Source organism: Drosophila teissieri, chromosome 3R (genome assembly GCF_016746235.2).
Source record: "Drosophila teissieri strain GT53w chromosome 3R, Prin_Dtei_1.1, whole genome shotgun sequence".
Taxonomy (NCBI): domain Eukaryota; kingdom Metazoa; phylum Arthropoda; class Insecta; order Diptera; family Drosophilidae; genus Drosophila; species Drosophila teissieri.
Window position 1 is genome coordinate 3,437,019 of NC_053032.1, and position 25,937 is coordinate 3,462,955.

The 25,937-nt window shown below is 42.8% G+C and overlaps 5 protein-coding genes across 8 annotated transcripts; 2 read left to right on the plus strand and 3 right to left on the minus strand.

The window, feature by feature from the left end:
- The first annotated feature begins 1,994 nt into the window (after positions 1–1,994).
- LOC122619571 (beta-mannosidase-like) lies at positions 1,995–9,979 on the plus strand. 3 transcript variants are annotated; one of them, XM_043796589.1, is made up of 10 exons: positions 1,995–2,093; positions 2,217–2,364; positions 2,574–2,708; positions 3,210–3,723; positions 3,779–3,875; positions 3,954–4,242; positions 5,538–6,017; positions 6,072–6,493; positions 9,193–9,573; positions 9,625–9,979. In XM_043796589.1, exons 2-10 carry the CDS (start codon positions 2,217–2,219, stop codon positions 9,883–9,885), a joined length of 2,727 nt encoding a protein of 908 aa, XP_043652524.1. In that variant the 5' UTR covers positions 1,995–2,093; the 3' UTR covers positions 9,886–9,979. The 3 variants fall into 3 exon arrangements, with proteins under 3 accessions (XP_043652524.1, XP_043652525.1, XP_043652522.1); XM_043796590.1 differs by having other exon boundaries at positions 2,042–2,364; positions 9,678–9,979; XM_043796587.1 differs by having other exon boundaries at positions 2,044–2,364.
- Positions 9,936–15,650, minus strand: LOC122619572. Of its 2 annotated transcripts, none has more exons than XM_043796591.1 (2): positions 11,557–11,604; positions 9,936–11,190 (listed from the first exon to the last, which is right to left on the minus strand). In XM_043796591.1, the coding sequence occupies exons 1-2, from the start codon at positions 11,570–11,572 to the stop codon at positions 10,007–10,009; spliced, it is 1,200 nt and encodes a 399-aa protein (XP_043652526.1). In that variant the 5' UTR covers positions 11,573–11,604; the 3' UTR covers positions 9,936–10,006. The 2 variants fall into 2 exon arrangements, with proteins under 2 accessions (XP_043652526.1, XP_043652527.1); XM_043796592.1 differs by lacking the exon at positions 11,557–11,604 and adding an exon at positions 15,408–15,650 and having other exon boundaries at positions 9,937–11,190.
- LOC122619574 lies at positions 15,444–16,032 on the minus strand. Its single transcript, XM_043796594.1, has 2 exons — positions 15,721–16,032; positions 15,444–15,618 (listed from the first exon to the last, which is right to left on the minus strand). Exons 1-2 carry the CDS (start codon positions 15,876–15,878, stop codon positions 15,444–15,446), a joined length of 333 nt encoding a protein of 110 aa, XP_043652529.1. The 5' UTR covers positions 15,879–16,032.
- An 828-nt stretch (positions 16,033–16,860) lies between these two features.
- LOC122619573 lies at positions 16,861–18,348 on the minus strand. The gene has a single exon (XM_043796593.1). The coding sequence runs from the start codon at positions 18,250–18,252 to the stop codon at positions 17,521–17,523; it is 732 nt and encodes a 243-aa protein (XP_043652528.1). The 5' UTR covers positions 18,253–18,348; the 3' UTR covers positions 16,861–17,520.
- Positions 18,349–20,979: 2,631 nt separating this feature from the next.
- Positions 20,980–25,745, plus strand: LOC122619696 (cyclin-G-associated kinase). The gene is made up of 9 exons (XM_043796782.1): positions 20,980–21,288; positions 21,692–21,922; positions 21,994–22,133; positions 22,191–23,153; positions 23,273–23,682; positions 23,740–24,113; positions 24,168–25,114; positions 25,168–25,329; positions 25,384–25,745. Exons 1-9 carry the CDS (start codon positions 21,114–21,116, stop codon positions 25,492–25,494), a joined length of 3,513 nt encoding a protein of 1,170 aa, XP_043652717.1. The 5' UTR covers positions 20,980–21,113; the 3' UTR covers positions 25,495–25,745.
- The last annotated feature ends 192 nt before the right edge of the window (positions 25,746–25,937 follow it).

The following is a 25,937-nucleotide window of genomic DNA, read 5'->3' on the forward strand; positions in this document are numbered from 1 at the left end:
TATATTCTTGATCAGGATCAATAGCCGAGACAATCTGGCCATGTCCGTCTGTCCGTCCATACGTCGAGATCTAAGGAACTACAAAAGCTAGAAAGTTCAGATTAAGCATCCAGAGACATAGAAGCAGGGCAAGTTTGTCGATTCAACCGTCAGTGTTGAAATTTCTCCTTCGCACTTCCTTTAGCTGAGTAAATCAGATAGTCGGAGAACTCGACTATAGCGTTCTCTCTTGTTTTTTTTTAATTGCAATAATGTTTGCACACGTTTGCCCACCTTTTAGATTTTTGAAAAAAGTTTTGGTCGGAAACGCTTTTTTCTACCTGTTACATACATTTTAAAGAATCGAATATACCCTTTTACTCCACAAAAATGATGATTGTAACTTTTTTTCGAAAACCTTAAGTCCACCACTAATAAAAAACTACTTCGAAAAACTATTCCCCAGTATTATTTTATTACAAAATAATCTCTTATTTTGGCATATAAATTTAATTAAAAAAATGGAAATCATTTTCAAAAACCCCGACGTGTTAATTTTTTGCTGTTTGTGGGGTAAATTCAATTGTCGTGGCAAAGGCGAAAAAAATTCGAACTTACAAAGTCTTTTATTTCCCGAAATATATTTCATACGAACGAACTGGCAAACAGAAAAAAATCATGGCTATATGTTTAGAAACGGATACAATTAAAGTTTGTTTTTGTGAGTGAATATTATTCAGCTGCTTAAAATAATGCCGTCAGGATTAGTTTGGTGAAAGAACTATCTCCATCATCAAAAACCATTTCAAAAACAATTGTAATGGAAAATGCCATGAGCTTCTTAGACAACATCGTGAACTCCCCTTGTAAAGCAAATATTTTATGATTTTTCATAGTCTCAAGTGTTAGACAATTTTAGTTGCAGTTTGTTGTAGTGTACAAGGTTGTAGCGGCATCGTTTAGATGTTGGTAGCTGGTTGCCTAAATAGATGTTCTTGACCTGTATAAGGTACTGTAAAAATTTGAAAATTTAAATTATAGCTATACTGGAAAAAATTTAAATCATAATAAATCTATATAACATATATGAAATCATAATTTAAAATTCTGTTTTCTAAACCTGTTTTAGAAGCATAAAAATGTACAATTGTCTTTAATTATCTGTTGCAGCGTGTCTAATAAGTATATTTTCGTTAAACAAAGGTTGATATCAGAACACCAGTTTTTACTTCGTAAAGGGTGAAAGATCCAAAAGATTAATAATAAATTTTCGATTCTTGACTTCTTAATTGTTTTAATAATAACTGGCAAGTCGACTGCCTTGTCCGTAGCGATTTGGAACACTTACCCGTGGGAAACTGAGTATCACCTCCCAACAGCAGACTGCTACGGCTTTCTCCATTGAATTTGTTCATAAAACCCCATTAATTTAAATCAACAGCCAACAATTTTAAACAGCCTTACAGCTATGCAAGCAAAGGAAATTTTTTAAAAAATTCCCGTAGCAGATAAAGGAAATTTGGAAAGTACTGCTATCTAATTGACTTCACAATGAAAATTGGAAATGGCTCGTTTTTATTTTTGTTATTTATAATACTAGAATATACTAGAAAATATACAAAATGCATTGCTAAACATTGGGTAAGATATTTTAAATTGGAAAATCAAATGTTCGAAAATTTCCCAGAATATAAGATTTACATATAAAATATATTTTTTTAACTCGTTTTTGGAAAATCAACCAAAAATGGGAAAACAAGTTTTTTGCCACAGTATAATCCGTGTATAATCCGTATATAATCCGTGCTAATCCGTTTTCTAGCTTTGGTTTGGTTTTGATTTTAAGTATTTTATCCCGTAAATTTTGTTCTATTGATCGATAGTGTGCCGTTTGACATGCCACAACAACAAAGTAAAAGTGATTTGACACCTATGTACGTATGCATATTTGATCGGGCTCTCTTTAAACGCGATAATCTGAGTAACAGCTGATGTGCGCAGTGGATCGTTACGTTGAAACTAATTTCATTATCGATATCGGTGCGTTTCTTGGCTCACTTGGCGTTCTAACTATCGGTTCTGAATCGCCGGACAAAGTGAAATATTAGTTGGTTGTAAGTCGGTGGAACAACCTCTCGTATTGCAGAAAGCTCTTGGGTTCCTAGAGTGCTAATAGTTGAAGAGGGGAGTCGTCTTCAAAATAGCCGCACTAATTTGGGACGACCACCACTTTCCAGATGAAGTATGGATGCGGATTACTCGGAAATGGCACCAGGGGCGCTGTACTGGTCGGATTACTTTGTGGCCTTTTTGTTTGCGGCGGCCAAGGTGATAAGGTGGAGGTAATAGAGCTGGGCAATTGGACGATAACTAATCAGAATGGCTGTGAGTACAATTTATTCAGAGCTGCAACAAAAGCCCTTGGGCAGCACAAATGCCGCAAAGTAGTTCGCTTTATGAATAATCTAAAACGATAATTGAAGTTGTTTGAAATCATTTTAAGAGGGAAGACCAATCAACAAAAAGCTTATGTGCGCTGAAGGAGTGCGATTTTTCATTGCTACCTAATTTAAGTGTATATCTTTTCCTTACAGCCCTGACTATTTCTAACCAATCGTTGCCCTTGGGTATATATAGTGCCTTCGCACCCCATGTATTGGACTCCTTCAATGACGTCGGCCTGCGTTATCTGGCCTACGACAACTGGACCTTCTATAATTTCTTTCAGTGTAAGTTTTCGCACGATTCCCTTCACTTTTCTTTTACAAAATAAAAGAGTTCGAACCATGGGAAAAGCCAACATATGTACATATTTGTTAATCTGATTGATGTGATTTATGAGTTTAAAAAAATTAACCTTCTCTATTGACTATTTAGCTTCAATTTACTTTCTACACTAATTTAAAATCCCAGAATAGCCTAGTATGGACAAAGGTTCATCCAAAAATGTGGCAGCCAATCCTCGTTAGCCAGTTATGCCTTATGTCAACCATAACTTTTGAAATAAAAACTTTATATTAGGTGGGTTGTATATATCAAAAGATATAAACAAACAAAATAAGCATTTCGTGGTGCTATAAATATTTTATTATTGGAAAAATTGAATAATAAGATCTTGTTACATATTTTTTTACGAATTGGAAACTCACTTTTAACTAATTTTTAATAAAATGGAAATTTAAGATTTCATTTCGATTTTGCCCATTTTTTTCTGATAATGACCGCCTTAGTCGACGTCCATCACTTCAATCGCGGCCACATTAACCTGACGTTCCACGGCATTGACACGGTGGCTGAAATCCGGCTAAACCACCAGCTACTAGGACGCACGGACAACATGTTTGTCCGCTACTCCTACGAAGTGAGTTCACTGCTGCAAGCGGAAAACTCCCTGGAAGTGGAGATCCAATCTCCCGTAGTAGCTGCTTTGGCGAGGGCCAATGCTTTGAAAGAACATAAAAAGAGCGTGCCCCCGGAATGCCCCAACGAGCGCTACCATGGTGAGTGCCACATGAACATGCTGCGAAAGATGCAGGCTAGCTTTTCCTGGGACTGGGGTCCCGCAGCGCCCTCGGCTGGAATCTGGAAAAACGTGGAGCTGGAAATCTACGAGGTGGCGGTGATTCGTGAGGTAGATGTGGACGTCAGCCGCATCAACGGTTCGCACTGGAACATGCATATTCGTTGCTACCTGGACGCGGTAGGCGGGCAAAACTTCAATGGAAGACTTGTCCTATACGCTGTGTAAGTGAGCACGCTGCCGTCAAAACGCTTTCTATTATGACATTATGGGTTGCAGCGAGCTATTGGACCATCCGGTAGTAGTAGACAGATACGGAATAAAAAATATCAGCCACCTGGCGCCAGTAATTGAGTTCGATCAGGCTGTGCCAATTGTAAGTACCGCCTCCTAATTCCATGAACACGAATTTCTGCTGTCTTTATTTGTGTCAAGTTCCGTTATCACTTCGCAGGGGAAAGTCGTAACGTGGTGGCCAAATGGCTACGGTGAGCAGAAACTATATCCGCTCCACTTCACCCTGAAGACCTGGCTGGGATCCGATGGACTCGAGGATCGGTCTAAGACCCAGTCACACAAGTCGGTGCGAGTGGGTTTTCGTACGCTTGAGCTGGTCGAGGATCCCGCCCCAGACGGCGTTGGAAACACCTTTTTTTTCCGAGTAAATGGGGTGGAAATGTTTATGAAAGGCAGTAACTACATACCATCCCACATTCTACCCGAAAGACAAACAAAGGAACAGAGTGAGTGCAGAAATAAGGAGTATTTTGATTAAGTCTTAATGGTACATCTTGTTTGGAAGCATAAGTAGCTTAACTCTAAGATGGGAAACAACCATTAATGTTGATTGAATCCAACTCGGAATCACCCAAAACTTTACATATCTGGTTATTATCTTAAAATGATTTAGTTTTTACTTTCTTATATAATTATAATCATTAGATTTGAGTAATTTATAATAACATATATTAATTTACCCATTTAATCATCTATTTATTAAAAAAATTGATTTTAAATATTGATTACTCTGTGTAACAAATTAAAATACAAATTCAGGGGAGCAAAAACCTTTCGTTAGCTACGCATCACAAATTCAGAGTCTGGTCACGAAAAAAGTACTTGTGGCGAGGATTCCGAGTAAGAGGATCCCAAAGCTGAATTATTTTATCTTTCGACCATTTGATTCTATTCTATTGCTAATAACTGGTAAGATAACGGAAATACGGAAATAATATTTAAATTGGCATTAAAGTTAAATTTTGACCAGAATAAATTATTATTTATCTTTATTTTAGAGTTTTATTTCAAAAGTAATAACTATTTTAAAAGCAAATATTGCTTAAATCTAATGATGGAAGATGAATATGAAAGTAATCATTGAAATGTAATCATTACCATTTTCTACAGTATAACTTATAATTTGATAAATAATGCAGCTCGATCTGCCTTATTTATCTAATAAATGTTTATAAGCGCGTATGACAATTATTTAAATTACTTTCTCACAGTCCAGTTATTTTTATACATATTATTATATACATTTTTCATGTATAACCTTGTAATTCATATGACAACTATTTTATACCAAAGTAAACGAGTTGTAAACCTATACGGAATGTATATTCCGACCATGCAAAGTATATATATTCTTGATGATTTTCAACAACCGAATCGATTTGCGTTTGGTCCGACCGTTCCTAGTAGAAGTCGGAACGGATCGGACTGCTCTGTCTGTCCGTCCGTATAAGCGTGGAAATCTCAGGGACTAAAAGCGAAAAAGTTGAGATTAGGCGCACGTTTGTTGACCCTTGTTGGCACGCCCTCAAATCGCCCAAAACTGCCACGCAAATTTGCAAAAAACTTGTTGCCACGCTAAGGGCCAAAAACTACCCAAATCTGTATCGATATGTCAAAAGTGTACGCGGTTTTTCTTGTGCATCTGACGCGGACGAACTTTAGCTGAGTAACCCGTATCTGATAATCGAAGAACGCAACTATAGCGTTTTCTCTTATTTCAATTTATATTGGTTATCCAAAGTCGCACAATTATTAAGGTCCGCCAAGGAAGCCCATATGAACATGATCCGTGTATGGGGAGGCGGAGTCTACGAATCGGATTACTTTTACCAGCTTGCCGACAGCTTGGGTCTTCTAATTTGGCAAGATATGATGTTTGCTTGTGCCATGTATCCCGTTGGCGACGTTTTTTTATCGTCGGTGCGTGAGGAGGTTCGGCAGAATGCCATACGACTATCACACCATCCCAGCGTGGCCATTTTTGTGACCAACAACGAAAACGAAGCTGCTCTTGTACAGAATTGGTACGGCACGCGTGTCGAAAGAGATAGATTTGAGAGCGAGTACCGGGAGCTCTACCTGGCTAATGTCATACACGAGTTAAAGCTTGTTTCGCATAGCGCACGACCCCAACCACTGGTGTCCTCACCTTCCAATGGCAAAGCTAGTGAACCGGACAACTACATTTCCAACAACCCTCAGGATAACCACAATGGCGATGGTAAGCAGAGAACCTGTTCATTATCCAGCCCATAAAATGATCTCTCTTTCTCAGTACATTTTTACGACTACACTAAGGACGGTTGGGATCCAGATATTTTTCCACGTCCTCGATTCGTCAGTGAGTTCGGCTTTCAGAGCTTTCCTGGTGCATACGCATGGCAGCGCAGCAAGAGCGACGACGATGACCTTCTCGCCCTGATCACACACCGGCAACACCATCCGCTGGGAAATGTTCCTGTAATCGCATTAGTGGAGAGACACCTACCGCTGCCCTTGCCGGAGGATGAGAACTATGCAAAAGCACTGATTTACTTCAGCCAGATTGCTCAAGCCATGGCCACAAAGCTTGAAACCGAATTATACCGTAGCCTTCGGGATACCTCCCACAGAACGATGGGGGCCCTTTACTGGCAGCTGAATGACGTATGGGTGGCGCCATCCTGGTCCAGCATTGATTTCTATGGCAACTGGAAGGTAAGTTGTAATTGCATAGCACTTAGTCCATCGCAGCATTACCGCTGGTATTCATACTATTGTTTTATCCGCTAGTCGTAAAGTAAAACAAGAGAAAATCTTTTAGTCGAGATTGGGGAAAAAAATTATAAAGTAAAAAACAGTTAAACTTTGGGCCTTTAAAAATGTTCTTCTTCAAATCGATAGAAATTTTTCAAGACTAATAATAAAAGAGAATTCGATAGTCGAGTTCTCGACTATCAGATACCCGTTATTAAGATAATAGAAGTGCGAGAAATTACAACTTTTCTGAAATATAGAAATTGGGAAAAAAATAATAAAATTAATAACGGATATCTGATAGTGGACTATGGCGTTTTCTCATTTTTTCCAGAACTTTTAATGCAGATAGCTTTAAGGAAGGCACTCTATGGTTTGCCTTGAAAAAAGGTAGTTATTTGAAAATTTTTTTAACAGGAAAACAATACGGCAGAGAAGTGAAAATTTGTATTTATTTAGATACATGTCTGAACTAAAATTTTTATACCCGTTACTCGTAGAGTAAAAGGGTATACTAGATTCGTTGAAAAGTATGTAACAGGCAGAAGGAAGCGTTTCCGACCATATAAAGTATATATATTCTTGATCAGGATCAGTAGCCGAGTCGATCTGGCCATGTCCGTCTGTCCGTCCGTCTGTCCGTATGAACGTCGAGATCTCAGGAACTACAAAAGCTAGAAAGTTGAGATTAAACATACGGACTCCAGAGACATAGACGCAGCGCAAGTTTGTTGATTCATGTTGCCACGCCCACTCTAACGCCCACAAACCGCATAAAACTGCCACGCCCACACTTTTGAAAAATGTTTTGATATTTTTTCATTTTTGTATTAGTCTTGTAAATTTCTATCGATTTGCCAAAAAACTATTTGCCACGCCCACTCTAACGCCCACAAACCGCCCAAAACTGCCACGCCCACACTTTTGAAAAATATTTTGATATTTTTTCATTTTTGTATTAGACTTGTAAATTTCTATCGATTTGCCAAAAAACTTTTTGCCACGCCCACTCTAACGCCCTCAAACCGAAAAAAACTGTCAGTGTTGAAGACTCGCCTTCGCACTTCCACTACCTGAGTAACGGGTATCAGATAGTCGGGGAACTCGACTATAGCGTTCTCTCTTGTTCAACTTACACATATAAAAATTTTGCGGTAATTACGCTGTAGTCCAGACCAACTATCTAAAACACATGCAACTTTTTTTTTATAGATAAAGGGGTTTCGTGATTAAAGCTCGCAAATGTTAAAGAGCATTGAAATTTAAAACCAATTTCTTGCAAAGAAAAAAGTGACAAAATGTTTATTTTTTTCGAATTTATTGACTTAAAAATTGGTTAAACAATTAGTTTTTACTGATGTTAGAATCACTAGGGCTGACTTTTATCTAAAAAACGAGTGTAAGTTCGCAATCGTGATTACCGACTGAAAAAAAAGTGGTTTGGAGAAAACACGCTTTAAAGTTTTTGGATAAAAACAATTCATACGGCGCGACCACCTGAAGTGGCTACGCTCGGGCTGGGTCCTGCCAAGATAAGCCCAAAACTATTCGTAGTACGACTTTCAAACTTCTAACGTCTAATAGTTGTGAATAGTATAGCTATCGAATTAAAGAAAGAAACAAGAGAGAACGCTATAGTCGAGTTCCCCGACTATCTGATACCCGTTACTCAGCTAGTGGAAGTGCGTAGGAGAGTTTTTGGCGGTTTGTGGGCGTTAGAGTGGGCGTGGCAAAAAGTTTTTTGGGAAATCGATAAAAATTTACAAGACTAATACAAAAATGAAAAAATATCAAAACATTTTTCAAAAGTGTGGGCGTGGCAGTTTTTGGCGGTTTGTGGGCGTTATAGTGGGCGTGGCAAAAAGTTTTTTGGTAAATCGATAGAAATTTACAAGACTAATACAAAAATGAAAAAATATCAAAACCTTTTTCAAAAGTGTGGGCGTGGCAGTTTTAGGCGGTTTGTGGGCGTTAGAGTGGGCGTGGCAACATGAATCGACAAACTTGCGCTGCGTCTATGTCCCTGGAGTCTGTATGCTTAATCTCAACATTCTAGCTTTTGTAGTTCCTGAGATCTCGACGTTCATACGGACGGACAGACAGACGGACAGACGGACAGACAGACGGACGGACAGACGGACATGGCCAGATCGACTCGGCTACTGATCCTGATCAAGAATATATATACTTTATATGGTCGGAAACGCTTCCTTCTGCCTGTTACATACTTTTCAACGAATCTAGTATACCCTTTTACTCTACGAGTAACGGGTATAAAAAAACGATTATTTGAAAGTTATCCATAGAGTGCCCCCCTTAAAACTGGGAGTCAGACGGACATGGCTTTATCGCCTCGTCTATTGATTTTCTCTACTTTATAACACATATATCATTCACCGCGTTGCAAACATCTGACTGAAATCAGTAAATACAAATATTAAACATACTCTAGACTCGTTGAAAAGTACAAAGATCTTGCGATATTCGTCTGCCTGTCCGCATAGATATTTGATACATTCTTTACTTTTTGTTTGATTTTCGGTAGTATAAAAACTAAATTGAATTGAATTGGGCTTCAAACATTGTACAAGTTTACTTTTATTTGTATTTTTACGTGATAAAACTGTGTAACTATTTTATGCTGCCATCCCTTTCTTCAGCTGCTCCATTACTGGGCACGCGACTTTCTAGCGCCTATTTCAATTGTTGCCCTCTACGAAAAGTCCACGGATTCGTTGAACATCTCCCTTATTTGTGACCAATTGGAGGTGGACCCATGGAAACTGAATGTTGTGGCTAACGTTCACCTGTGGTCCCAGCTTCTGCCCCGGCAGTCCATTTCCTGGGAGGTTGCCCTCCGCCCCAATGGCGTGCAGTACGACAAGGTCATTGCCATCTCCGATCTCCTAAAAGGAGAGTTCTCCAAAACTAACGCATTTTTAGAGCTGCAGCTGCGCCGCGAGCAGAATGTCATCTCTAGAACCCACTTCTTTCCCAGTAGCATTGCTGCAGCAGTCGGGATCGAGGATCCAAGGCTCGAGGTAAGTAAGCCCAGCTTTGGAATGCCTTCATCTTAATATTTAACTACGCAGTTCGAGATTGCCTCCCGAACCTGTCTTAACACCACGGACGTCATCCGCAACAGCGTCAGCATCAGCATACATATAAAGCGCCCCGCCGTGTTTGTGTACCTGGAGCTGCTCAAGCCATACCGCTACACCCTGTCTGAGAACGGATTTATGCAGACCGCGCCAATGCACGTCGTCTACCTAACGTTTGATGCACCTTTGTGCGCCCGCCTTTTGCGCAAGTCGGATCTCCGTGTGCTAACTGTCAACGACTTTATGAGATAGATAAGCACGTCTTTCTTGAAAACTTGTAATTATCGTTTATAAATAGCTTAACAATAGAAAATTCAATAAATAGCAATAACCGTTGAGCACCCAACACCACTTCTTCTGATCAATTCCAAACTTATCGGTCGAAACTGGGCATCTGGGCCCTCGGCGGCGTGTAACCCTTTGGATATGGCACCAACTGATTGTTCAGGACACGAGCGTTGCGCCAGGTCTTAACTTTGTCCTCCGCGCTGTCCGGCACTCGGACACCCTCGATCAGCGTCACGGCGGGACCGTCCACTACGCTTTGAGAGCTTTGGCCGATTGGGTTGTCGTGTGGGCTCCCGTAGACCCCATTTTGCCGCCGGGTCGTGGGCGTGGCGACTCCCGCACTTGCCGTCACTACCATGGAGAGCGGCAAGTAGGTAACGTATTTAGATTTTTGCGGAAGGGAGTTGTAGTTGTGCTTTGTGATGAGGTTCTTGTGCCGGTATCCCTGATTGGATACACTGCCATAGGCCCGAGTATCCCTGTCACCCTCTAAGTACTCCTGCACGTCGGATGCGGCTAACTCCGTGTCCCGGGGAAAGCTGAACATAGGTCCATGAGACAATCGCTGCAATCGTGGCAGGATTTCCCCCGAATCCTCCAGGCCGAATGGTTGCCACTGGCGATCGGCTGCCAACGAAATGTTTTTGCGGGAAATTTGTTGTGTCTGGGTCGGAAACTGAGGTCGGACGGGCTCCCAGGACACGTCAGCAGCGAGATGGCGCCCACGACGGGAGTCCCCCTGCGCTGCCTGGTGCTCTATCCCCCTGCTCTGCGCCTTGGCCAGCTGCAGTTGGATAAGTTTTGCTTGGCGCTGCTCCGCCTCTGCCTTGCGCTGGCGATAGGCGCCCATCTGTAGGGCCAGTTCATTCTGCTTTAGTAATGCCGGGCTGTGCTCGAAGGTGAGCTGGCGACCACTAGCTTTTGCCTTGCCTGTGGGCGGGACGAGGCGCCGCTTGACATCCGCGCTGCGCACGAAAAAGGACCCAGCCGCATCCTCAGCACGGGCCTTGCGGCTATTTTTGCCGACCAGGATCTCTACATCCTCGCCCATACTGGACTTGACGTTCACCACTCGTACCTTAGAAGGGTCAAGGTTCCGGCCAAAGCGGAGCTCCGTCCGGATCAGCGCTGGCTTTCCGGTTACGCTCAGGTTACTGACTTCGTCGATCCGCGATATGGATATACAGCCTGGCAAACAGACCATGAGAACAATAAAGGATTTCCATCCGAAGTAGCGTGGTCTTGCCATCTTCAATCTACTGTCAAACGCTGCAAAGATAAAGCGATTAGTTATTTAGTTTAATGTTCGGATTGATTCTGTATACATAAAAAAAATTTGGTGATAACGGTACTTTTTCTGAGTTTGAAAAATACGCATAAAGGAAACTCAAATACAAGATACAAGATTTCTTCTGGTATCGTATTTGTGATAATATGTATTTAAAGTAAATGAATCAGTTTTATTTCCGAACTAAGCTGACAAAAAATCTGGCTTTGTAAAAAAATACATTAAAGGTCCACTAAAAGTGAAAAACAGAATTTCAGTACAAACTACTATATCTGTGTTAAAAACTGCAAACATTAATTTAAAATACGCATTTGTTGCACGCCCACTGTTTTAAAGAATTTAGTTACCGATAATCCGCTTCATAGTTATTGGAGTTAGAAAATGTGACCAGATTAGGGAACTGTGGACCGTGTTTAACAAAATCCCATAAATTTAATAAAAGTCCCAGAAAAAGCCTGTAGATCGCTAAACAGATTTTCCGCGTGTTCTCAAATAAATTACCTACAGGACAGGTATGGCTGCACCACTATAGGCTTACTGCATTTGCGTGATGTGCTGAGTGCATTGGGCTCAGAAAGCGAGACACCAAATAAAATTGCAACTTTCGTTTGCCACGCTGGGGTGAGGAAACACTGAAGACTGTGCAGTTTTTACTGACGCGGAATCGATGCTAAGACGGCGAAAGCGTTATTTCCTGAGAAACAAGGTGTTACAAAAAATCATCTTCTAGTTCAAGGAGGCAGGAAAGTTCAACATTAAAAGATGTACATTATATGCACTAAAAAGTGAAATGGCAAAAACGTGGATACAGATATAGTATGGAATAGAATAGTCATCATACAACCGTGCTGACCAAGAACAACTTTTTTTCGGTAACGCTTTCTGCGAGCGGTCAATGCGACAATTACCTGATTGTAATCAAATTTTCTGATCGGGTGTTGTTGGCAAAGATATTACGCTACGCCTTAGCCACACTAACGACAATCCCATAAGTCACTAATAACGGAAAATTTGCAGACTAAAAGCTGAATGAAACAATTTAGTAAATTGCATTTTCAACACAAACGCGCCAGCTAAAGTTCACGTCCGCCGCTGTTATTGCGGCTGACAATGGAGCACTGGGTGGCTAACCGAGCCATTGGATTGCTCGTCGACGCAGATCGCTGCGCTCTGCTCGGCAAAACTTTCACTTTTAACTTGACGCGGTCAACTATGTACATTGCTCCGCGTCTATTCTTCGATACTCCTCCCTAAATCCAAACTATTGCTGCTTCTATTGTCTTGGCTTACTCGCGGGAGGGAATGCGGGAATGCACCCTGTTTCAAAAGATTAGGCGGTCAGCAAAAACAAGTGCAGAATACTTGTAAATTCTTTAATTAATGGCTGTGAATGACTGAAATTCAATTAATTTTATAAAACGTAGTTTCCAAGATTGCAGCAGAGAACATAAAATAGGACTAAGAAATTGGGAACAGGAGAGGATGCCAAATAAAATATAACCAAATTATTTTTTGCAAGCTTCTGTGGATATTTTGCCCACGGCCTTTGGGGGCCTTCAAATTGGTGCTGATGTGCATTTGCACTTTGATAGCCTTTTGGATTTATTAATACAGTTTCTGCAACAATTAAGCCGTTTCGACAACAAATTTATATTTATATATGTATGGATATATTTATAATATGTATATTGTATATGTATATTTTTATATAAATATATACTTACATTTATTAATATATATATATATATTTATATTTATATATGTATATATAAATATATATATATATTTATTAAAATATATATATTTATATTTATATAAATATATATATATTTATAATATGTATATTGTATATAATATATGTATATTTTTATATAGATATATATTTATATACATATATACATTATATTTTAATATTCTAAATATATATATATATATTATATATATTCTTAGTCAAGATCAATAGCCAAGTCGATCTAGCCATATTCTGTTGGTTACAAATGTTAAGGCGACATTATTTTAAATATTTCCCAAGATGATTATATAGTTTCTTCTGGTTTTTTAATACTTCAGCAATCAATGCAAAATAGGATAAGAGTGAGCACGTTTTATTTTCTATTTCTATTTAACAGTCACTGAACATTATTTAGTTTAATATACTTAATGAATACAATTTATGTTTTTTTTTTCAATAAATCTAAATTGACTTTGATGGTTAAAAGAAAAAGAAAAAAAAAAGAAAAAAAAACGAAAATGTACAAAAACTATATCTAATTTTAACACGATAAATCTGGTTAATTTTAATAGTTATAAAAAAGAAAGAAACAGCTTCTACTCCGACTGTTTCAACAGCAAAAGGGGTATAATAAATTCGTTAAAAAATATTTTTCAAGACGAAGGAAGCGGTTTCGACCCTATAACGTACATATGTATGTATATTCTTGATTGCATCACGAGCGAAGTCGATCAGGTCAAGTCGATACCGATTTTGGCGGCTTGTGGGAGTTAGAATGGGTGTGGCAATATCATTAAATAAACTTGCACAGCGTGGGAGTCACTAGAATCCGCATGCTTAAAAACATATTTCTATCGGTAAGTAATCGACGTACTAACCATAGAGCTTTAAAACGAGTCCAGAAATTTGACTGTGCGCAGGCTTTCAAGCCGATCCTTCCTCTGTGGTCGGCAGACTTTGACTGATTTGTTACCGCAGTTAAATTTGGACAGCGTTGCGTCTTTTAGGTCACTGCTTACCGTTAAGGATTATGTCACTAACGCGATCTGAGATGTGTGGCGATGAGTAAGCGGCGTAACCAAGCCATTCATCTCGAGCATAGCCCATTGTTACGGTCATAAGCTTCGCATAACAGCGGTTTGGGGACGGGTGTCGAAATGCAGTCTTCAATTACAGTTTCCTTTTATTCGAGTCATGTAGGGAGTGATATCTTTTGCATACAGAAACCACTTAATCACAGGCTTATAGCCCATGATGCAGCTCCAACTCAGGTGTCTCCGCTCCCTGCCAAGCTTAGGACAGATAGACCGGCGGAACCAACTCTCTCTGTGACTTGAGAAGGGGTGACTCAATTGGGGCTTCCATTAAATTCTTGGGGGCTCTGTCAGTTGTCAATCAAGTTGTTTTTGCTATGCAACGCGTCGTACATTGTGAGGCGAACGGACAAAAATGACAGAATTTAAGTGGCAGCCACGCCACGCCTTCAACCGCTCCCGCCCCCGCAAATCGAAGGGTTCGGAGGCACTCGTACATGCGAGAATGAATACTCTTTCTTTGGGTCTAGCACCAGCACATACTTGAAATCCCAGAGCACTTTGAGGCTTGAACGTGGCACGGGGATCGACAACTAATTGGTTCTTCCCCTAAATCACCATTTATTCCCGTGTAGTCCGTGTAGGCAGTCAAGCGGCCATTGGCTGTTGCTCTGTTCATTATCGACAACTGGAGTTCTCTATAGTTGCCGGCTGGTGCAGTTGCTGTCGCCACAAACAAGTGCGAAATGCGAGGCGGCTAGCGCTGCCTCTACCCATAATATTTCACTTTTACTTTTTATGATTAACATTTCCCACCCAAGGTGGAGGGCACAACATGAGCTCTTCACTTATTCACATTCGTACTTTCGACACAGACGCTCCGCAATGAGGTGAGAAATGCCGCGATCGTAAACTTTCAAGATAGCTCGCCGCTGCGATGCTCAGAGCTAAAATGTTTTTGTTTTCTGAGACAGCGTCCTCCTCTCTGCGCCCTCGTTCTCTCCTCCCACTTCTCTCCCTTATGCCACCGATTCCCACCTACTTGGCCCTGGGTGTCGCAATTGAAAGTGAAACTTTTTTTCCTTTCGACTGCAAGTGGAGTCAGTGGTTGGTGGGCCTATCTGGTCTCTTTGGGGGCCAACGCACGAGCTGAAGTGTGAAATGTTGTCATCGTCTGGAGGAGTGTACTGCTCGAGAGCGGATTCACTCGGGCCGTTGGGCTCAACAGGTTTCGTTGCGGCAGGTCGAGCTGAATGTCTGGCACTGAAGCCCCTCAAACCAGCCGGCAAAGATACCCGGGAATTACTCAAAACTGCAGTGGCTTGTGCCCTGTGCTTCGATCGACTAGGCACCGTTAATGTACCGGGCTGATTGATAAACATCAGTTTGCAAATAGTGCGCATATGCAGCGTATTACGCCTTAGACACTCACATTTTTTTTCCGGAAGGTTCGATATGACTATTGGGACTAGCCAACGCACTGCTTCGTCTTCCGCCGCACAGGATGTGGATCGGAAGGTGGAGCCAAAAGTTTCGTTTTCTCGCTGGCCGAGGTGACTTCAAAGTGCGACAGATCGCAGCGCGAACCGAAATACAACTGACGGTGGTTGAAAAGTTTAGCTTGCAAGTAAAAAAGCAGCGAGCTGGAAAACGGCAGAAAAGTAAAATTATTATGTATACACATGTATGTTTAGAGGCCGACGGCGAAGGCAGCAGCAGACCGAGCGCTGCCAGCGATACTCAACCAGAAAGCCAGACAAACGGCGAAGTGGAGCCGCGGATCCCGCCCGGTACCGCCCGATCCCGCTGTCGGTCCCTCCCCAACCGCTCTCCAAGCCTTCCAATCGGCCGGGAGCCGCCAGCCGCCCGGAGCCATCTCAATTTCCAAGCCAAACCAAACCATGGCAAAATTGCTCTCGATAACATTGCGACTGTGTCGGTAAACAAAGCCGAGGCACGCCAAAAAAGAGCCAGCCGAAATGAGTGAACAATTGCGCAATTGCGTCGCTGCCAGCAGCACCAGCAACAGCAGAGCAGCGATCGATGCACAGTGGGACAAGCGGGCACTTTCGCGGTTGCTTGATAGGATTGGGCGACTCGTGCCTCCCAATGTACTAGCACTTTACAGCCTAATTAGGTTTCTTGATCTAGACTAACTTAATTTCTTGAAGATTTTAAACGGTTGTGCCCTAACTGACAGCGTGTCATCAAATTATTTTTAAATAAATTTAATTTTGGAATATTTTCCTAGCAACTTGTTTGCCACAGTGCGACGGCGAGCATCTGCGGGCCAGTTTTACTTTTTTGGGATTTTGTTAAATCTTGTTTCTTATTTTTTTTGGCAAGGGGCTAAATTCAGCATGTCACTGGAAACATCTTCACTGACGTCTGTTAATTTCCGGAATGCACCGGTTCATTGTGATTTTTTGTAAGTTTAAATATTCAATTTGAATTATTACGTACAAAATGTATATTAAAAAACATTAACATTTACATTAAGTATCATCTAAGTATTGGGTAGTACACGTATTGACGATTAGCACGAACAGTGATAATACTTTTATATACTTTTATGTTTTGCATACAATGCTCGGTGAGTTATTTGTTTTTGAAATCAAATGTTTTCTTCTAAAAATCAGGCAATTATTTCGTATGGTTTGCATAACATAGTTGATTGAAATACGAACAAAAAATATGTAAATTATAAGTTTTGGCTTAGTTTAATAATAATAAAGTATGAGTACTAAATGGTAAATATAAATAAAAACGATACGAAACAAGAAATTTTGCTTTGGTAAGCCTAAACTTTAATACCCTGCCAGTAATTATTAAATTTTTAAAATCAACTGGCAGCCATATGATAGTTATGGTAGTGTTGCGATTCGACCCTTTCCGACTTGTATACAACTTGCAATAAAAATAAGACTTTTGTGGAAAGTTGGAAACGAACAGACGGGCAAACAAGAATATATGTACATATATACTCTACAGGTCGCAACTGCCTCCTTTACTGCGTTGCAAACCACTGGCTGAAATCAATATATCTTGCTAAGGGCTAACAAAAATATTATGAGAAAATCGCTACGATATTCCTATCTATTAATTGCGAGTCTGCGCAAGCCAGGATACGCAGAATTAAATATATTATCTGTTATTCAAGACCCCTAGGCCACTTTTGCAGCCTAAATGGTTGGAGGGCCGTCGCATCTCACTCCCCCCCATTTGAATAAGTGGGCGGGAAGAGAAGTAATTGCTGTGTGCGCGATCGTTGACCAAAATGTTTTAAAGAACGATTACATCCGTTGGTACATTCATGTGTGCAATAAGATCTAAGGCAGTTGCATCATCATCCGTACAAGCCCAAGTGAGGGCCCAGTTTACTGCCATTTTTTGCCATTTTCATGGGGTCTGTGCTGCTGGGCGCGGTCTTAGAGTTAAAGGCTTTTTAATTAACGAAAATTTCACTGTTTCACTTAACAAGTAACGTATTAAAGCATGCATGGATCAAGACAATTTGAAGCGCGTGAGGGAAAGGCCAAAATCATCTAACGTAGAAACTGAAGCTGCTCCTGTCTGCCAGCTTCCTGACCCGCATCGAGCCTAGACCCCTGCTCCAGTGAATCCTGTCCCTGCCCTTGATCCTGCGGCACGTCGCGAACGAAGAATACTCCCCTGGCGCCAAAGCGCAGGCAGCTGAGGCGGTACTCGAAGAACTGGCTGGCCAGAACCTTAAAGACCACCGACAGACATACCTGCATATTGCCCTCGCCGAAGGTACGGATGTCGTATAGTCTCAGGCAGCTCGAGAGTGGCAGCGGCACGCAGTATTCGGGCGGATTTCGAGCTGAGAACCCGAAGGTTGCCACGTTGCGCTGGTTTATGTCGACGCTGAGGCGCAGACCTAGGTTCGCCCGGTTGTAGTCGATGGCGGCGCACATCCGCCGGTTGGCTGATTCGCCGAAGCCCAGAGCCAAGCCAATGCAGCACCGGCAGGAGAACTCGGCGCAGGAGCAGGGCTGCCACAGCTGAGGTAGCTCTACGATATTTCCGTTCACGGACTTTCGTCTGTCCTGCAAAAGGGCCGAGTACCGAAGCGGCTCCACCTGCTGGCCACTAAAGGGGTTGTAGAGCACTAGGCGTGGCACTGCACTCAGAAATTTAGCGGGATTCGGAGCCGGTCTTAGTCCGACTAAAGGGTAGAGCTGGGCCTGACAGGGCACGACGACCGCCGCCAGCATGAAGATCAGTCTGGGGATATCGATTACTCGCCGAAACATGGTGGCTCCAGTTCCAATTCTATGTAAGTCCAAAGGTAATGAGTTTTTCGACAGCGTGTTCTCGGCTGCAGTTGTGCAAACAGAATGTCCCCGCTGTTGGCCTGCAGAGGGCTTTTCCACGGCCCCGACCGCTTTGCTGGCCCGCCAAATGGCGCGGAAAATGTTTATTTTTTATTGTCTTTCATTACGCGGCTTTGGCCAAATGTGGCTCCCTGAAAATCGTGTCAATGCTAGATCGGGGGCATCGATACAACGTTGGAGTAGGGCAGGGCGGCGCTTACCAATACGCTGATAAGGTTGGGTACTTTGCATTCGAGCGATCTCAATGTGTTACATCAAGTTGGCCAGTTGCAACAGGCAAATTACATACTACATACTGACGAAACTACCTGCGCAGTTCGGCTTACGTAAACTTACGGCCATCTGCAGCTATCCGTAGTCGCCTCCGGACCAAGCGTATCGTAACGGAGCTCTCATTCATCCGAGGAAAAAAGTACTGCCGTTACCATTTTTATACCCGTTACTCGTAGAGTAAAAGGGTATGGTAGATTCGTTGAAAAGTATGTAACAGGCATAAGGAAGCGTTTCCGACCATATAAAGTATATATATTCTTGATCAGGATCAGTAGCCGAGTCGATCTGGCCATGTCCGTCTGTCCGTCTGGCCGTCTGTCCGTATGAACGTCGAGATCTCAGGAACTACATAAGCTAGAAAGTTGAGATTAAGCATACAGACTCCAGGGACATAGACGCAGCGCAAGTTTGTCGATTCATGTTGCCACGCCCACAAACCGCCCAAAACTGCCACGCCCACACTTTTGAAAAAGGTTTTGATATTTTTTAATTTTTGTATTAGTTATTAAAATTTCTAACGATCTGCCAAAAATCGTTTTGCCACGCCTACTGTAACGCCCACAAACCGCCTGAAACTGCCACGCTCACACTTTTGAAATATATTTTGATATTTTTTCATTTTTGTATTAGACTTGTAAATTTCTGACGATTTGCCAAAGAACTTTTTGCCACGCCCTCTCTAACGCCCACAAGCCGCCAAAATCTGTCAGTGTTGACTCTCCTTCGCACTTCCACTAGCTGAGTAATGGGTATCAGATAGTCGGGGAACTCGACTATAGCGTTCTCTCTTGTTCGGTGTTCCAATCAGGGAAAGCGGCGCAAAGGCTTAGAAGTTAATTAGAACTTAATTTCTTTATTCCGACGGCCGGCTCCTGCAGAGACTTTCGCAAGGTTTCCTAATTAGCTGTTGACTGCAAGCCTACTTTGCCTTGCTCGATGTACATAGGAAACTCAAACTTCAGAGCTGGACCTTGAATTGGTTCAAAGACACATGCACGCTTAATGCACACCCAAATGCGGGAGTTTACTCAGGCGACTCAAAGGGGAATGACTTTTTGGAAAAAACAGTATATTATATTACAAGCCAGCTAATAAATGCCAGTGCGTTGGCATAAAGCATGACAATTCATTATACCCGTTACTCGTAGAGTAAAAGGGTATACTAGATTCGTTGAAAAGTATGTAACAGGCAGCAGGAAGCGTTTCCGACCATATAAAGCATATATATTCTTGATCAGGATCAATAGCCGAGACGATCTGGCCATGTCCGTCTGTCCGTCCGTCTGTCCGTCCGTCTGTCCGTCCGTATGAACGTCGAGATCTCAGGAACTACAAAAGCTAGAAAGTTGAGATTAAGCATACAGACTCCAGGGACATAGACGCAGCGCAAGTTTGTCGATTCCACACTTTTAAAAAAGGTTTTGATATTTTTTAATTTTTGTATTAGTCTTGTAAATTTCTATCGATTTGCCAAAAAACTTTTTGCCCACTCTAACGCCCACAAACCGTCCAAAACTGCCACGCCCACATTTTTGAAAAATGTTTTGATATTTTTTCATTTTTGTATTAGACTTGTAAATTTCTATCGATTTTCCAAAAAACTTTTTGCCACGCCCACTCTAACGCCTACAAGCCGCCAAAAACGGTCAGTGTTAAAGACTATCCTTCGCACTTCCACCAGCTGAGTAACGGGTATCAGATAGTCGGGGAACTCGACTATAGCGTTCTCTCTTGTTTTATTTTGAGTTTTGTTAATCCACCATATTGGGCAGTCTCGGAAATAAAACCTAGCAATAACTTCCAACTTTGAAAGGTTTTGCAAAGTCTTAATTTTTATTCCTGTGAGAAAATACCACAATTTATTTGATTTCATGGTAAGGCGCCGTGCGTCCATTATTGCAAACAAACTACCTTAACTATAGGTCTATTATATGCATATAATTATACAGCCTAATAACTTTTGTTTTGGTTGAGGTAATTTTTCAATGTTCTAATAATAGTAAATTTTGTTGTACGTTTTTTCTATTAAATTTTATTTGTGAAAACGTCTGTAAAGATTTTATTTTTGATTGCTAGAAAGCCTCTGGGGGTACTACCATTATTTTGACCGCAAAAACTGGTTAGATTGGAAGATTTGAGCAGGATATGACACCTTAGCTGTAATCTCCCAGCCAGGCATACTGAATTTCGAAGATGGTGCGAGTAATTTCTCATTCAAAACCTGTAAATGTAGTACAAAATCAATATTTCCGTTACCCGCGCGCCACATCGATAAGATAAAGCGCAAAGTATCGATAGCGCTCCAGGGCTACGGGATCAAGTTATCGGAGCCAACATCTTCCGCTCCCACCTGCTGCCGAACCTGCACCTCCGCAGCCCTGCACATTCATCTTTTTATTTTTTGTGGCCACAGTGCTAAGAAATTGTTTTAGTTCTGTTAACGGGCGCCTGATATTATAAGTGCTTAAGTTGTGGACTCTAGCCGTCAAGCATTGGCCACCACCAAAATGAGCGAGTTCTTTAAGTCGCTGAACTTGAACTACTTCTCATCCAGCGAGGCCAGCGAATCGGCAGAAGGCGGAGCACCAGGAGCCCTCGGGGGCAGGCTGGACAACGACTTCGTGGGCCAGTTCGTAGAAGTAGCTGGGCACAGGCTGTGCATCAAGTGTGTCATTGCCGAAGGTGAGGCGCATGGGTGGAAAAATCAATAGGAAGTGCAACTGAAGCCACTAAGCCGATCCAAGTACTTGTCTGCGCCTTGTTTACGCTTTCTGATTTTGAGAGGCGCAGCTCCACCTGAGCCAGGCCAACACACATATTGGGGCCACTGTGCATCGCTACTATCACGGTTATGCATTACCACTTGCGCCCATGACCACTGAAACAAATTCTTATATAAGAAGGACAGTAGACTGAAGGCGGGTGAAAGTTCGCAGCCGTGGCGAGAGCTGTAGATGAGACGACAGAATATTCGTAAATACATATCAGACTACCAGCTGGTGAGCGTATCGCATTTAGCATTTAGGCAGGCTCTTATCAGTATCTCGTTATCTACTTGCCTTTTCGCTTCCATCCCATTTTTCAGGCGGATACGCCTTTGTGTACGTAGCCCAAGATGTGCAAACTGGCACAGAATACGCCCTCAAGCGTTTAATCGGGGCTGACAAGCAGGCCTCCACCGCCATCATAAACGAGATCAGCATCCACAAGCAGGTGTCGGGGCACGCAAACATTGTCGCCTTTGTGGGTTCCAGTTATACCGCCTCGTCAGCTCAATTAGGAGCTCAGTACCTGCTTCTTACCGAGCTGTGTAAAGGTAAGTGGCGCCTTAGGGCGTCCAAACATACAGTATGTACACTTGAGCACATGGATTTGTATTCTTGGCAGGCGGATCACTGGTGGACTGCTTAAGGACAAACAATGCCCCGATCGATCCGACCTGTGTGCTGCGCATCTTCTACCAAATGGCACGGGCTGTGGCCAGCTTGCACGCACAGTCTCCGCCGATAGCCCACCGAGACATAAAGGTTGGTCTGCAACATAAGCTGCAAGTCACAGACTAATACCCTCCTATCCGGTTGCAGATCGAGAATTTTCTCATTGGCAACGACAAACAGATCAAGCTGTGCGACTTTGGATCCGCCAGCACGGAGGTGCTGTCACCCACGTTTCAATGGAGCGCCAACCAGCGCAGCATGCTGGAGGACCAGCTAAACACTGTAACTACACCGATTTACCGATCCCCTGAGATGCTCGACACTTGGTCCAACAATCCCATTGGACCTAAAGTGGACATATGGGCTCTCGGCTGCATCCTCTACTTCCTGTGCTATCGCAAGCATCCCTATGAGGATGGCGGCAAGCTGCGAATCATTAACGCCAATTACATAGTACCGCCAGATCTTAAGTATCAGTGCTTTCGCGATATAATCCGGGGCTGTTTAAAAGTGAACCCCTTCGAGCGACTAGATATTGCCATGGTGCTAGAAGGCCTCGCAGCCCTAGCTGAGACACACAATTGGTCCCTTAAAGGACCTCTTGACATTCATACAATTCCTATCGAGTCTCTTCCGGCCGAGAGTCCTTATCGCAAAAGTTCAGTTCACTCTGAGTTCTTCACCGAACCGTCTAACACCACTCCGCACCCTACACCGCTCTCCGCCGCCGTACCATTATCTAGTAATGGACACGGAAGTCTTCTGTCATCGCTGCGAGGCGGCGCTGGAACGCTTTTAAAGAACATTAAAGATACGTCCACCAAAATGATGCAAACAATGCAACAATCTCTTGGTCGCAATGATCTTGATATAAGCCACATTACCTCTCGTATCCTTGTAATGCCCTGCCCGTCCGACGGATTTGAGTCGACGTACAAGACGAACAACATCGAAGACGTCCGACTATATCTAGAGAGCCGTTTTGTCCCACAAAAAATTAGCATTTACAATTTCGGCCAACGAACAGAGCCACGTCTACCGCCACCCGTGAGAACAGTTGAGGCATGTTCAGTTTATGGGTGCCCACAGGCACATGCTCCTAATCTGCAGGTATGTAATGTTGCCAAGATGCCGATTGCAAGCATTTTAAGTATATAAAATGAATGCGTTTTTACAATTGAAAAACTCTTAAATAATAAAATAAAAATCCAATCTTTATTTTTAATTAGGGCCTGTTTACTGTATCAGCCGACATGTACAATTTTCTCAACGCGGACCCTAAATCTATTGTAGTCGTGCAGACTGGAGACTCGGGTGGATGCACTGCCGCCACCGTTATATGCGCGCTTCTTATGTACGCAGATTTGATTCAGGAACCGGAAGACGCGGTGCAAGTTTTTGCTGTTAAGCGGCATACCATTAACCTGCGCCCCTCCGAGTTCCGCTATCTGTACTACTTCGGTGACATTCTGCGGCCCACGCCCCTGCTGCCGCACTACAAGAATACAAACCTTGTATCTCTGACCTGTCAGCCTGTGCCCAGAATGAGCAAGGCGCGCGACGGCTGTAGGATCTATATGGAGGTGTATTGCAATGGGAACTTGCTGCTTAGCACACTGCAGGACTATGAAATGATGCGGTGAGAATTAAAGCAACAGATCCATTCAAATTATTTCTTGTTAACCAACTCTTGCAGGTTGTATCAGGTCGAATCCGGTAAAATAGTTCTGCCGATTAACTTGACCGTCTGCGGTGATGTGACAGTGGTGTTGTTCCACGCCCGAAAGGGAATGGTCCGACCACAAGGCCTAAAGATATGTCAGTCTCAATTTAACACGGGCTTCATCCCCGAACCAGAAACGTTGATTACATTCACAAACAAGGACCTGGATGACTTGCCTGACTCTGAACAGGTAACACATCGCTTCTGCGTTTCACTTTCTCTGGCTGTGACTGCCTCGGAGTCACCTCCAAGCCGTAAGCCACCATGGTTGCCAGCCAAGCCCATGCGATCATCTGCCGCTTTGTTTAGCTCAGATTTGGAGTATGCAGAGATGGTCGACAATTTTGGTAAGTGCGTACGCTAGTTGGCTCTGTGTATTGAGGTTAATGTGCGTATTCTAGTGACCAAGCCCAGCACGCGTTTCTCGCTACCATCGAGCGCCCGCACCGAGGAGAGCGCCAGCTCTCCGCTCGTTTTGCCCGATGTCACGGAGACCGCCCACGAACTTCCGTCGCCCATGCCAGAGCCTTCTCCACCCATAGACTTGCTTAATTTGAACCAGCAGACCAGTGACGTACCAGCAGCAGATCCGTTAGCCACCGCCAAGCCTAGCACAGATGCCAGCTTTGACTTGTTGGGGGCCTTCGGTGATGATGACTCCACGGGCATAGGCTCAGCGCCAATTCCTGACATACTGCCACCACCGCCACCGCAGCAGCCACAACCACAAATAAACTCTGACCCATTCGACATATTTGGATCTGTGGACCCAGGCAACGTGCCCAGCTTGAAGCCATCGGGCTTTGCACATTTTGGCTCCGTGCCAACTTTTGTTGCTAAGCCAGCGGCTACCAATCTTTCAACTCAACCGGTAAAGGCATCTGCAGATCCATTTGCGAACATCGCCGACATGGTGACAGAGTTCAACATAAACTTAAACCGCAGCACGCTAAGTGGAAAGTCTCCCGTCGGCACTAGTCCCCAGCCGACTCAGTTCTCAAGCCCAACTCACAAGCCTTCACCATATTCGCAACCACAAACAACGTTTATGCATACACCGCCGCTATCGCAAACTCTGCCCACGTCATCGTCTGTTAGGACGCCAACGCAGTCACAGTCGGTGCCTGCCCAATCAAGACCAGACTACAGTCGAGTCCACTTTGATTCACAGAAAGCAGCGCATCAAGCGGGCTCTGGCGGGTCCAAGGACATATTTGCTGATATTCTGGGCCAACAAGGCTACTCCTTTGGCAGCAAAATGAACCATGGTCCACGATCCATTAATGAAATGCGCAAGGAAGATTTGGTACGGGATATGGACCCGAAGAAAGTGCGGATTATGGAATGGGTAAGACAATACGAAAACTTAAATGAAGCTTCGTTTAATTTACAAATTTGCAGACCGATGGTAAAAAAAATAACATCCGTGCGCTTCTCTGCTCTATGCACACAGTGCTGTGGGACAATGCCAAGTGGCAGCGCTGCGAGATGTCCAGCATGGTGGCACCAACCGAGGTCAAGAAAGCGTACCGTCGCGCCTGCCTAGCAGTTCATCCTGATAAGGTAGGGTACACGCGCAAAAACTAGTTGGTTTGTGTTAATGCATTCTGTTTTTAGCATAATGGAACAGAGAATGAGGAGATTGCCAAGCTAATTTTTATGGAACTAAACAACGCATGGACAGATTTTGAAAACGATGCCACGCAGCAAAATATGTTTAACGCGTAAAACGCGTCTTATATTAATCGCAGTTAGCCCGTATTTTCGCACTCTTAGCTGAATCTAGTGTAAATTCATGTAAAAGTGTAAGCTTTAATCCCTAAAGTTAAAGTATTGGTATATGTATGTTAGCGATAGCGCATGCAATTTATATAGCTCAACAACAAATTCTGTACGCCTGAGGACATCTTACTTAATTTGTGTAACAGCAAAGCCAAATTCAACATTCCTATTGCATTAAACAACAATAACGACGGAAACCCTCAGACTTTGGCGACATTGCTTTTACGCCTTATCCATCACACCATAGAGATCATTTATTCGTGTATTCTAATTTCGCTGTAACTAGATTCCTTGACCCATTAGTCAATATGTGATTAATCTATAAAGTGGTGGAAGCAAGAAGTATAGAATATGTACATAGCTGCTCCGAGTATAAAATGTAAAACTAG

Bases quoted from the DNA above. Each gene is read 5' to 3' on its own strand.
- LOC122619571 (XM_043796589.1), top strand. From the start codon at position 2,217: ATGAAGTATGGATGCGGATTACTCGGAAATGGCACCAGGGGCGCTGTA. The intron at 2,365-2,573 runs GTGAGTACAATT...TTTTCCTTACAG, and splicing joins GATAACTAATCAGAATGGCT to CCCTGACTATTTCTAACCAA. The intron at 4,243-5,537 runs GTGAGTGCAGAA...GGTTATCCAAAG, and splicing joins AAGACAAACAAAGGAACAGA to TCGCACAATTATTAAGGTCC.
- LOC122619574 (XM_043796594.1), bottom strand. From the start codon at position 15,878: ATGGTTTGGTTTGGCTTGGAAATTGAGATGGCTCCGGGCGGCTGGCGG. The intron at 15,619-15,720 runs GTTGAGTATCGC...GCCGTTTTCCAG, and splicing joins GCCGTTTGTCTGGCTTTCTG to CTCGCTGCTTTTTTACTTGC.
- LOC122619573 (XM_043796593.1), bottom strand. From the start codon at position 18,252: ATGTTTCGGCGAGTAATCGATATCCCCAGACTGATCTTCATGCTGGCG.
- LOC122619696 (XM_043796782.1), top strand. From the start codon at position 21,114: ATGAGCGAGTTCTTTAAGTCGCTGAACTTGAACTACTTCTCATCCAGC. The intron at 21,923-21,993 runs GTAAGTGGCGCC...TATTCTTGGCAG, and splicing joins TCTTACCGAGCTGTGTAAAG to GCGGATCACTGGTGGACTGC. The intron at 25,115-25,167 runs GTAAGACAATAC...ACAAATTTGCAG, and splicing joins AAGTGCGGATTATGGAATGG to ACCGATGGTAAAAAAAATAA.